The following is a 13,110-nucleotide window of genomic DNA, read 5'->3' as shown; positions in this document are numbered from 1 at the left end:
TGTTGTTATAACATGAATGATTTATATCATTATGTCTAGTTTTGCTTTACCATCCCCTCGTCTCCATCCCCAGTGGGTAACTGAAGCTCAGCTGAATGAGTCAGTGGGGTGCTACTAAAGAAGCAAGTAAATCTCATTCTGGAATACATCAAACTGCTCTTAGCAAGGCCCTGAAGAAAATGATTCTTGGGCTGGAGTCATCTCCACTTAAGTATCACATTGAATTTGAAAGCAACATCCTCCTAAGAACCCAGAGAACAACGAGGCTCACGGCACATTGAGAAGACATCAACTAGTTGCAAAAGTGAAGTAAAACCACTTGATCTAAGTAAAAGGAAAAAGAAAGTTTGAGGAGATCAGAGTCTTCCAGTAGTGGGCAGGCTGTTCTGAAAGCAGCTGCCACCAGAGGAAAACACAGAGCTTGGTGTTCTTTAGAACAAAGTGGATTTGGGTCAAACACTGAGAAGCGCTTCCCAAGTGCTGAGCTCACCAGGTGAGGAGCAGCCTCCAGGGAGGGGTTTAGGAACTGTCTTTTGGCAAGAGCTCTGATAAAGCTGGTGGTGCCTCAGTGCAGAGGACTGGAGCAGAAGGTCTCCTGCCACCTCTTCCAGCACCTGGAACTCTGGAACTGGAGCCCTCCCCACTGAGCCAGCAAGGCTCTGCCCTGGGAGCTGAGAGAACAAGGGACAAAAGGCCAAACAAACCATAGTGAAAGAGATGCAGCCTCCAGCATCATACAATGGAAAGAGAACTACCAGAGCACTGCTCAAAGAAGCCAAAGGCTTTAGATCAGCGAAGGGCTAAGTGGTCACAGTAACCAGGCAACAACAGGTAACTCCAGATCTCCAAGACTCAGTTTCATCACCATAACACTGGATTTTAAATAACCCTGGAATCAGATTACATTCAAATGCTTCGTTTTCCCTAATGCAGCAGTTCTTGTTTTGGACAGGACTTGCATTTTTCAGTACCTAGCACAATTTGCAGGAAGCATCGTGTCAGCACATGGATTCCCTCCCAGCGACTACAATCAATTCTTTGTTCCTTGTGCGCTTTCTGCAACATCGAACAAGTTTCTTAAAGACTAACAGCACCTAAACTAAATGGCAAGGAATGGATTTTGTGGCCTGAGCTGCAGACTGAAGACAAGGCAATAATACTCAAAATAGCTACAAGACAGTATTTGGCCCTAAGAACAGGGCTCCTTCTATAGCAGCTATTAATAAGGGATCAAAAATAACTCCTGCAATGTGCTCTGAAGTTATAACCTTGGCTCTGCTGGCATACAGGTTGGCACGGTCCTGAAGGCTCTCATCAAGAGACAGGCAGATTTACCACTTATCTTCTTCAGCATGAGGGAATGCTTGTTCAGAATAACTCGAGTGATATCAATTTAAAAGACAAACCATTTAGGGCTGCAAAGGTCAAATCCTGTTTGTCAGCCACCCGAGAAGGAAAAGAAAAGCCAGTGCAAACCATGAAGTGAAGATGAAATCCATCCCTTGCAGGAACACGTAGATACTGGGCTAGGCAGATACTGGTTCAGACTATTGCAAGCCAGGAATAGAAAAGGGCTCACAACCTTGTGGATTAGCAAGGTGACAGCCCATCCATATCCCTATTCTGTCTTCTTGTGTAGAGGATGTGATGAAATAGAATCTTCATGCTTCTGCAGCAAGTTACCCAAAAACTCAATAAAATTGCCTATTAAATATAAAGCATAATTGCCCACCATTTATACAATAAAGTATTAGTTAGCTTTCTAAAACTCACTTTAATTTTAGAACTACTGCTTTAATATTTGAGAAGGTTCTTGGCCTTATAAATTCCCCCTATTTTTTGTTCTCAACTCTAATCTGTATTAAAGAATACCATTTTAATTGTTCTTTTATTGCAGAAGCAATCTTCCTGCCACACCAGCCCAGAGCCTCGCTACCTGGAGCTTAACTTACAAGCACTTGCTCTGTGTTTGTGGCTTTCAACCAGACAGGAAGAATCGTGGCCAGTTTTGATCCTTCCTGGAATGGAAGCTACTTCATGACTTCCATCATGTTGCTGTTATTTCCCATCTCTTTCTATTGACTTCATTTGACTGAGGTGGTAGAAAGAGTTCTGCACATGCCAATCTACAGATGGACACATGATCTCATGTGGCTTTATGACTTCTAGTTTAGTTACTCCTTTCTTAACAGTTCTGAACCTCTGATGTAGCTCTTTTACCCACTGCAGTGCTTCCATGCTATCACATTAAAACCCCAGAAAACTCTTCCCACCTGCATCAGCTGGAATCCACTGTTTTCCCATAAACAGTACTTCCCATATACTGACCAAATGTTGCCAGCCAGTGTTGTGAAACCCTTCCCTGCCAGCTTTTACTTCATTATCCTGAATACACAGCACCATCAACAACTGCTTCCGCCCTCTCTGTTCCCTTTCCCATCTCACACATGGGGCTGCAGAGCAGCACGGGCTCCAGGATAAGCCCCCATCCCCTGTACACTGAGCTTTCATTCAGAGCCTTTGATTTCACCCTCTCAGTAATTAATCAATGATAAGATGGCTTTTTATTTCACAACCATTTGTTTCTTAGGGCTCCCATTTACCACAAGTGTTTTGAAAACCCAAATGTACCACCTCAACCAGATTTCTTCTCTCCACATGCTTATTGACTCCTTTGGTTTATCATTTTGGAGTCTCTTATATGAGCACCACATGGAGGACTGTCACTTCCCATTGACACGGCTGGTCCTCTGGTAACGGGTTTAAGTGATGTGCTACACACAACGGGTAATAGCTTAGAGACTTCATGGCAGTTCCTGCTGAACAAATACCAACTGATGCTGAAGACCCGACACACTTCATTTGCCTGACCAGTTCTGGAACCAATTCTGTCAATGCTGCAGCTTGGTAAAGCTCAGAAAGCTGAGTTTCGACTTGAAGAAATCTTTGTAGAAGAGAAGACTGAAGGCAATGCAGACACTTGGGCAGAGAAGCAATACAAACTGCTCAGCACACAATGGCAGAACTGGGGCAGATTTGTCATTTGAAACTCTTTAGTTGAGCTGTATCCAAGTCCCAGACTCTCCCAGTTCTCCCCTCAAAACCCCCACGATACTGTGTGCTCCCTGAATACAGCTTGTACCTATTAGAGTGATTTATGATAGGGAGGACAAAGCACAGAGGTCACCCCATGTAAAAGATGATATGTCATAAGGAACAATGTATCATTCTTTCAATATTGAAATAATTAAGATTTGAATTCCACTAAATCATCACTTTTCAATTCTCTTGACTGAAATTCCTCCAGTTCCACAGATAGGATGCACAGAAGTTTGTGTTAAGTTCTATCTGGCTGCAGCAAATGCACTCAGATGGCACTGAGCAACACTTGGTACTTGAAGTCAACAGTGATTAAGCTGGTAGCTCGACTGGAATTTAAAAGGGCTCCACCAAAGTGGACTCCCAAGCCAAAAATGACAGTTCAGGTGCTTTATAGCATTCCCTACAGCGCCAGCCAGTCCACACAGGGAGCAGCAAGAAGCTTTCCTCAGCAACTGGAAGACAATTGCTAAGCCTATTAATAAAATTCAGGCAGCCAAGAAAGGTAAGAGAATACCCTTAGCCCTAAGAGCCACTGATGTCTGTACTGCAAGATGGGGAAGAAGCACTTACCAAAGTGGCAGTAAGAAACAGAAATCCACCATCACCATCTCCCCTGAGGATGTCACCTGGCAGTACTCCTCACTGCCTGTCTACTCCTGAAGAAAAGAGATCACAACATGCCTCAAAACTGAACCACTGCTGGCGGATGAGCAGCTCTGAACCATTGGTTAAGTCATAGTGCAAGTTTGCACCAAAAGGCAGGGAAGGATGTCAGGAATGAGGTGACAGCAATGGCTCCAGACTGGACTCTGCACAAGTTAAAAGATAAACCAACTAGAAAGAACTTCTCCTGTTCCCCTCCCAGCAGGGACATCTCCTTACAACTTCCATTTTTTAGAAGAGAAAAGAGCAGATCAGGAAGACAAGGACATGAGGAAAACCCCCCTGAAATGCTTCGGTCACTGTGCACAGGAATGTGTCTGATGGTCAGTGCCAAGAGCAACAGGTAAAAATGAGGCTCCATGCGGAAGTGCTGCAGCTGAATGGGCACACGGGCACACTTCTAACGGACAAGGCCAGCTCAGGAAAAGCAGGCTGGTGCTACTTAGTGTGGCACCAGAGTCCCAACCCAGGGAATAAAGGGGAAGGAATTATAGGTTTGGACTAGAAAGGACCTTCAGATCATCCCGTTCCACCCGCCGCCACAAGCAGGGATGTCTCACACTAGATCATGTCACCCAAGGCTGTGTCCAACCTGGCTTTGAACACTGCCAGGGATAGGGCATTTACCACTTCTTTGGGTAACCTGTGCCAGCACCTCAGCACCCTCACAGGAAAGGGTTTCTTCCATATATCCAACCTGAACTTCCCCTGTTTCAGTTTAAATCCATCACCCCTTGCCCTGTTGCTACAGTCCTTGATGAAGTGTCCATGGATTGCTTCTGGGACTGGGTGGGATGCAGACATGGAGCTAGCTGATGTCACTGCAAAGTCACTGTCATCTTTCAAAGGTCATGGTGATACAGGAAGGTTCCTGCAAACACCACCATCATGTAAGAAGGATCCAGGGAACTACGAGCCTGCCAATCCCACCTCAGTCCCTGGAATGGCTATGCAGTAAATCTTCCTGAAAGCATGCAGGAGGTGGTGGTGACTGGGAACAGCCAGCATGGATTTACCAGTGGCAAATCCTGCCTAACTTGATTACCCACCACAATGACAAACTGACTAGGTGGGATGACAGGAGAGTAAGCATGGTGCACCTTTGAACCATCTCTGATAGCATTCCCAACAGGCAGAGTGGGATCTCTGCCCACCCTGTAGCCCCCTTCAGACACTGGAAGCTGCTCTGAGGTCTCCACACAGCTTCTCTTGTCCAGGCTGAACAGCCCCAACTTTCTCAGCCTGTCTTCATATGGGAAAAGCTCCAACCCCTGAGCATCCTTGTGGCTTCCTCTGGACTTGCTCCAACAGCTCCATATCTTCTTATGCTGAGGACACCAGAACTGCACTCAGTGCTAAAAGTGGGGTCTCACAAGATCAATCCATAATTAGCAGTTGATTTGGATAAAGCTGACAATTCATATGAATTCAAATCCTGGAAGCAAAAGAGAAACTCTGTCTCATATCTTGACCCCAGAATGAGAACACTGCAGCAGGACTTCAGGATGCATCAACTCAGACACAAAACCAGTACAGATAATTCAGCACAGCTCCATGTGCAGGCCCTGCAGTTCACATCCCTTTGGGTTATGGTATTGTATTTACAAGTCCAGACTAAACAGCCATAAGCCAGGTTAGACCAGAGCCTACACACAAAGTCCTACCTGTTCACTAAATCCCTGTCGGAGTCACCTCTTGCTAAACCAGCAGCTGGGTTTAGACAACGCCTGGTACTATGAGTTGTTGCTATCACAGGATTTCAGGGGTAAAAAAGCAGAAAGCTTTGTGATAAAATCCTCTGAGCTGTCCAAGACAGTGAGGAATGACAAATTATAAATAGGAGGTGGCTTCAGACAGATGCCAGAAATGGAGGGTGAGCAATCACTGTGGCAAATCAATGCCCTGGCTCAGAGTATCAGAGAGGGGCCCGGCTTAGTTTTACCCTGAAAAGGCAGTGACACATACAAAGCTAATGGCAGGTGGTCATTCTGCATTCTGTGCATCTCACAAAGATTTATTGAGCAAGGCTGAATGCTGGAAAAGCAACGTTGAAAGTGCCTGTGTCCCTCTGCAAGGTCAGCTTACTGTAGTATGGAAACATTTCTGGGGAGGCTCTCACCAGCTAGGACTGGGCTGTTTGCTTCAGCTACAGGAAACAAGCTACAGTGAAAAACAGCATTAAAAATAGTCACACCTTTTACTCTTTGTGAATTTTCAGCTGTTTTCAGATAAGGATATTTAAGCTGAGAGCTTAAAGCTGGAAGGAGACTGATCTTCCAAAACTTGAACATGGAAATAGTGCACATGGATGTGTTTTCTAAAAGGCAAGTCATTCGGAAGACTCTGCAAGGTAACTGGTAGCAGTGAGTACAGTCACAAGAAACTGTGTAGGTGTCTGAATCAAGAATGTTGATGTTCATGACTATCAAGAGCTTGATGAGGGGAGGGAGGCCTGACTGGGGATTGGGCTGTCAGCAGTGCAGGAAATCACTCCGGGAACCCAGAAAAGCCAATTTCCTATGGAAAAAAACCCCAAACATGTTTTAAGGATTTGGTCTTTAAGGATGGTCCTGTTCCACCACAGTAAGAGATGCACCTCTGCAGCAAGGGGAAGAAATAACATTTAGCACTTCAAGCTGTGCAGGCTGGACCTCCATCCCACAGTTGTGCTCCAGAAGCTCCCACAGACCACATCACCCTCCATTTGCAGGATGTTGACAGCAGCTTGAAACATGTCTCTGCATAGGTCTGTGTGCACTGTACTCCCCGTGAGTTTGTTCTTAAATCCATTCCTGCTGAAGCGAGCCCTGTAAAAACAGGCACCCAAATCCCCAGCAGATAATTCCTTCGGGATTCTTACAAACTGAGGTCTGTGCTGGGGCACCCTGAGCACCTCCTCCCGTGAGTGGCACCTTCCAGCCCCGCACAGATCAGCTTGCTGCAGCCCAAGAAAGGAGATGGCAGGGACAGCTGCTGCACCTCCTTCAGCAGGGCAGCCAAAAATAAACTGCAGGTCAGACCCCAGGATTTGTACTGGGCACCTTCACCATGCTGGGGCTGTACCACGATCACCGGGTCAAACAGCTCACTCCTTTGGAAAGCTTGCAACTGGAGCGGGGAGCCTCCATCCCCCTGGAAGGGGCTGGGTTCCTCTTGCTTTCAACTTCTTATCCCAGCCCTGCGCACAAGCACAGCTCTTTAAAAAGCAGAGCAGACATTTCAGAGTATTTAATGCTCCCCCTGCCCTCATTTGTATTCAAAAGTTAGAAAGGAAAAGTACTGATTTATACCACTCCTTATATATTTCTCTCTCCCAACCTTCTTCAAAAGGCTGCTCTAAAATGCACAGTCTGACGGGCCTGCGTGACTGATGGTATATAATAATCCCCAATTGAGAGGTAGCATATCAACTCAGAAGTCATGTATTTTAATAGTAGCCAGTTATTATCTCAATATATTACAACTAACAGCACTTAAGATGCCTCACAAGCCCCACAGTATCTAATCTGAATTCTAAGTCTCTAAACCTGTTTGTAACAGAAACAGCTCCCAGCCCCTAACACTCACTGTTAAAATAAGCAAGAAGCATTCGAAACTGTGACAGTAACACCAGGCTGAGGGCAGCTCTGTCTAGGTTACAGCTGAGGCAGTTCTGCACATGAACAGTGCCTTAATGGCCCAGCAGGTTTCAGCCCCAGCAGCAGGAGCTGCAGGACACAGCTGGAAGCAGCCACCCTTAAGCATTGCTTTCATTGCTCGTGCCTTAGTTTCGGCCGAGCTGGCTTCCAATCTTATCAACCCATGTCAATTCAGACAAGTGTGCAGCACGAAAGGCTTGTCTCCACCTCTAATGCAGGCTCAAGAATTTTATTTGCAGAAGGCAGAAAGCTGTCAGCATTTGGGAAGTCTAACAAGCATTCCCTAAAATACCTTTGCTTCCCGAAGGAGATCTCCAACCAGAGCTCTGGACTGCGCAGCATCACTGCTGTGGGGATGAGAACCTTTCCAAAGGCAGCACTATGGGACCAGGGGCAGCACTTCTACCTGTGCCATAAAGGAAGTTGTAGCTGAAGATCCTACCAGTTCACTTGCTCACTGTTTATGGGGAGCAACAGCGCTTGACTGATGTAATCACTACATAGGATAAACAGAGGCTGAGGAAGGAAACAATGAAGATGCACACTTCCCATCACAAATAGCCATCCACTTACTAAAGCAGTGGAGGTTTCCTCCCAGCACCCAGTAGCTGAGTGAATGCTTAAGCTCCCAGAAGCCCAGCTAACCAGTTGGGAAACCGCTCCTCATCAGAACAAAGGCACGCTTCCTTCAACTGCTGCAGGAGCAGCGCTTCTCCCGGGCTCTAACTCAGTTCAAGGTTAGTTTGTTTAGTCTAGAGTTAATTCTGCCCACTTAGGAGGTTGTTTTGAAGCTGAGATGCGAGGGACAGACAATTAAACTAACCCACAGGGACAAAGCATCAAGCCAAGAAAGAGACTGAGTAAGCCAAAAGCAAGGAAATAAAAGCATTAGGTTGGTAAAAGAGCCCTTCAGATTTTAACTAGCTGTGCCTAATACACTCCTGGGGTACTGCAGGTAGCTTCCAAGCTCTCTCCCTTCATTCAGAATACATACTACTGTATTCCCATTGATAAAGGAAAGCTAAAAAAGCCCTATTTCACTTACCCTAGTGACAAGCCCTATTTCTGACAGTGTCATATGTCTCATTTGCTCACTTGATGAGCAGCGTTAAATACAGTACAAACAGCTTGCAACTTCTATTTTCACTGGCAGAAGCATACCTTTGGAAAGACACTTTGCAGAGTGCAGTGGAAAGGTACGACTCCCCCCGGATAACCTTCTCTTCCCAGGATTCAGGTATTTTTAGGCAACACAGCCACCCAACGTTAAAAACACATCTTGATGTATGACACTGTCATCACCGATGAGAAGAGCAAAAGCAAAACTGCCTTGAAGTACAGCTGTGATGCCCCAAACGTGTATGTAGTACCTGAATACTGCATTGGAGTGTTTCCATGACACTTTACTTATGTTCTCCTGTATCCTCACAAGGCACAAGCTAGCTTTTACCTTCTGGTGATTAAGAAACTTCTAGAAGCTGCTGCTATAGGAGCACTGTGTGGGCGATGACTGTCAGGTCCACTTCAGTTACCCTGTGAAACAAACCCAGGCTGTTTCAGCCACCACTGCAGTTCCAGCCCTTTGCTCCATGCTCTGTCCCAGCTGGAAAAAACACCAATCTATATAGGAACTCTCTTCCCTCCCCTCTGTCACCCAGATTTTGGGCCCATGTTGGCACCTCAATGGTTCTTCCAAGAGTCTCTAGGCTGCTGCAATTAGGGAGAGCACAGATGCTGCTTCATAGCGCTCTGAAGAGCAACTAGACAAGCCTGTGGTGTTACAGCTCTGGCTCAGGAGAAGGAATAGCTTACACTGGAACTGCCAAAGAGGCTGCAGCCTCCTCTGCTTAACCCAGAATCACTGCACAAAGTTCTGATTCTCATGAAGCAGCTTCTGGATTACCACAGTGCCCAGCACCTGAAAATCAACCAAAAACAAGTACCAAGCTACTTTAAGAGTCTTGTAAGTGTCAGAAACCCAGGAGTTATTTCATGAGCAACTCATGTCTCCATGGAACAGGCAAAAAGGGAAACAGCAGGTAAATCAAAGGGCAAGAAGAGGATAAACAATCTTTTCTGCTGTCATCACTGGTGAATCAGCCCTTAAAGAAGCATTGCCTGCTCCACTGGGAGACGCCTTCCCAACTGGAAGCACCAGAACTTTTTCCCTTAAGACTCAATTTTCATTAACATTTACTCTCCAGTTCCATCTGTTGCTCAGGAGGAAGAGAACACATTTCATGCCCCCTTCCCACTACCTCCAAACACCAAAGATGTCCAACTGTCACCACCAGTTTGTTTCACCTACTGGTAGTGATTTGCTTGATTTATAAATGTTCACCCACACTTAGGTAATGTCTCCCTTTCCTTAAGCACTTGCAAAAGTTGTGGATGCCCCATCCCTGGAAGCGTTTAAGGCCAGGTTCATGTTTGGGGTTGAAGCTAGATGATCTTTAAGGTCCTTTCCAACCCTTAACCATTCTGTGATTCAATGCTTCTGCATTACACACAAAGCCATTGCCAGAAATACACTCTAGTCAATGAGTTAAGTTAATCACTGAGAAGATGGGATTGATGTTCACCCAGAAGCATTTTGCAGGCAAAAGTATAACTGAAGCCACAAGGTAGGAAGCAGACGCTGGCCTGGGTTTATGCTGCACCTGATGCTCCCAACAAGGAGCACGACGCGAGCTGGAGGCTCAGAAGCACCACTTGTAATTTAAAAGGTTACTTTCAAAATACAGCTTCACAGCTAAATATAGCCAAGGCAGCTCCTCACCCAGCGAGTACACAATGGCTCTTAGTCACAGCAGACCACGCTCTAGAGAAAGCACAGGTTTACTGGTGCTGAACATCATGGCACATTTGGGGGTACTGGGCTCATCAAGCAAACTAACCCAAGCTGTAAGATTGGTCTTAGACTTTGTTGCAGAAGCTGATGGTGGCTCTAGTAAATTCAGTTAACTGACTGTGCTCCCACTTCCATTGCCTAAAAAGACATTTGTTTGTACCCAGTGAGCCTCACTTAAAGTTCTTTAACCAAAGATTTATACTCGATCTTCCCTTCCACAAAGTGAACTCTTCAATATGTGGGGTTTCCTTCCTCACTGCACAGCCACTTGGTTTTACAAGTATTAAAGCAGAGCAGGTGGTCACCACCATCTGCCCCCTATATCTCAGCACAGTTTTGGGTCTAATACTAAGAGAAATTATGAAGACATCCTCATGTCTGCTCCACTCATGTCATTTGTCAAGCAGCACCTTGGGGACCCTCAGCCTAACCACACCTCAGCTGATGCTTGAGCATAGGCAGTATCATTCTCCAAGACATATAAAACCAGACCTATTTTGGGCCTACACAGTGATAAGGAACTCACAGCAAGCTCTCCAACCTGATAATCAGCATTTTCATCTGATACACATTTCTAAACTCAGGATACACATACAACAAAACCTTTAGCAAATGGGTGCCTGTTTATTTGGGTGCACAAGAACATCTCTTCGGTGTTGTCGGAGATGTGCAGATGAGAAACTGTTACTACAGCAACAGGGCACTGAAACCAAGTTCTTATTAAAGTCAAAGTCAAGCCAATCTCCCTTCCTGTGAAGTTGCTGAAGAAAGAGCTGCTTGTACAGCTCCTATCTGCTTGGCTACTCACTCATCTAAAAGCTCTTTCAAGTATCAAGCCCTCAGTGTTACAGTGTGCAATGTTACCCCATCCTTACCTCCTAAGACACCATTCTTTAGGTACACAGAATTACAGTTGCAGCTTACTTGTCAATATGTGGCTTGGCAAGAGGTTTGACCTTGCAGAAGTCATGGTCTGGTGGGTCTAATGCACTTCAGAATACTCTGTTGGCCAAGCTTCACGTTACATACATCGAGAAGATAACATGGGTTCTTCTGGGGAGATCGCAATCAGTCCTGGCTGGGAAGCCCTCATGAAATCATCCCACTTCCACCACACTTCTACCCACCTTAGGTTCAGCCTTCTTGCTTGTTGAAATGCTTTCAGTAACCAGGTTTTCAGTAACTGGCTCCTACTAGGGCCTATATGATCGAATAGTGATCTGATAATACATGTATTCATGCTCTACTGGAGATTACAAACGCAGTGTAACCAATTTGCTACACCAAAAAAGAACAAGCCGATGCATTACAAAGTTCACTGCTTTGCCAGCTGAAGCTGTACCCAACCTGTCAGTGCAGAAGTTCCTGGGCTCTTTGCTTCATAACTTATTTTTGGAACTCTGGAACAAAACGAACAAATATCACTGCCCCTTGTTCAGTGACAGCCACCAGCAAGTGAGCTTCTACATGTCCCAAATGCTTCAGTTCAGTAATACCAGCCCAGCAAAGAAGAAAGCCCAATCAACTCAATTATCAGCCTGTGATTTGTGCTATTAAAGCATTCTTCTTTACAAACACGTTCTTTCCAGATGTTATTCCTGGACTGCACTGTTTTCCCCGGCCCCATTGCTACGCTCCATGCTTAATCTACCAGATCTTGAGCTAAGAAAATGCTCTTCCTGAGCCTGGCCTGGATTCAAATCAGATCCATTTCACAGACCAGATGCAACAATCTGGGCCCCTGATTTCACAAGCCCTGCTGAATCCTGAACCAGTCTTCAACAGCAACAGGTTTCCCACTATTAAAGGACAGTGATTTCACAGGCTTGCTCATTTACCCAGTGACAGCACAAGCCACGGGTACACGCTTCCACACAGGGGAGGCTTTACCTCTCCGGAGCCAACTTCTGCAGCCACTTCTGTGTCATCTTCAGCACATCTGGATGAACCTTAATAGAATCCATGTCACCTGTCTGAGACGCAGGCACCCTCTGCTCTCCGCAGAGGCTGCCAAAGAGCAGTTTGGGGAGTTTCAAGGCAACTCTAATCCACCACAATGTTCTGACCTTGCCAAAACGAACCCCCCGGTGGGAAATGTTCCCAGTTTCAGCAGATCCCAAGCACAAAGAGGAAGTTTTCCGGGAAAAAAAAAGAAATGAATGAATCGGCCCTGCCAGCCCACTGCTTTCTTTAGCTAACTGAGCCACTCAATGCCCCTGTGAGGACCGAACACGCTGCCGTGAGCACGGCACCGGGGCACTGACGGGGCTCTATCGGTTATAAACACCCCGCTGTCTCCACCGCACCCCGAAGCACCGGCCCCCCCCCCCCGAACCGCGTCCTGCCGAGCCCCGGTGCCCCAGGGCAGCGCCGCGGAGGGCTGAGGCCGAGTCCCCCTCACAACAACCCCCATCCCGGGGCCGCCGGTACCTGGTGCAGGGCTGTCAGCCCGTCCACGTTGGTGGTGTTGATGCGGGCGCCGCGGCCCAGCAGCCGCTTCACCTCCTCGGTGTCCCCGCTGGAGCAGGCGGCCAGGAACACGGCGCCTTCCTCGAAGCGGACGCGGGACCCCCCATCGCCGCGGTGCCGGCCCCGGCCGCCCCCCGGCGCCACGGGCTCCTGCTCGGTCAGGGAGCCCTTCCAGCGCCGCAGCTGCTCGGCCCTCCGCAGCCGCGCTGACTCGGCCCGCTTCCCCCCCAGGTGCTCCGGCTCTGACATCGCCGCCGCCGCACTGAGGCGCAGGGACCGCACCGCACCTCAGCCGGGAGCGGGGCGCAGCGCCCCCGCCGCCATCTTCGATACGCCCCCACCGCCGCCGCCGCCGCGCCCGCGCCGCCCGCGCCCCGCGGCATGCCG

General features: G+C 47.3%; 1 protein-coding gene across 5 annotated transcripts in view; it reads right to left on the bottom strand.

Annotated features, from left to right (window-relative positions):
• Positions 1 to 13,039, bottom strand: part of PPP1R12B (protein phosphatase 1 regulatory subunit 12B) — a 100,620-nt gene extending 87,581 nt beyond the window's left edge. For 2 of the 5 annotated variants that reach the window (XM_034069957.1, XM_034069960.1), the window contains exon 1: positions 12,685 to 13,037. In XM_034069957.1, the coding sequence (XP_033925848.1) occupies positions 12,685 to 12,972 (288 nt within the window). In that variant the 5' untranslated portion in view covers positions 12,973 to 13,037. Of the gene's footprint in view, positions 1 to 12,684 lie in introns of all 5 variants that reach the window. The other 3 variants (XM_034069962.1, XM_034069959.1, XM_034069961.1) reach the window with 3 other exon arrangements.
• Between the last annotated feature and the right edge of the window lie 71 nt (positions 13,040 to 13,110).

This window comes from Melopsittacus undulatus, chromosome 16 (genome assembly GCF_012275295.1).
Source record: "Melopsittacus undulatus isolate bMelUnd1 chromosome 16, bMelUnd1.mat.Z, whole genome shotgun sequence".
Classification (NCBI taxonomy): Eukaryota; Metazoa; Chordata; class Aves; order Psittaciformes; family Psittaculidae; genus Melopsittacus; species Melopsittacus undulatus.
The sequence above is the reverse complement of the archived record's forward strand: the minus strand, read 5'-3'. Positions and strand labels throughout refer to the sequence as shown.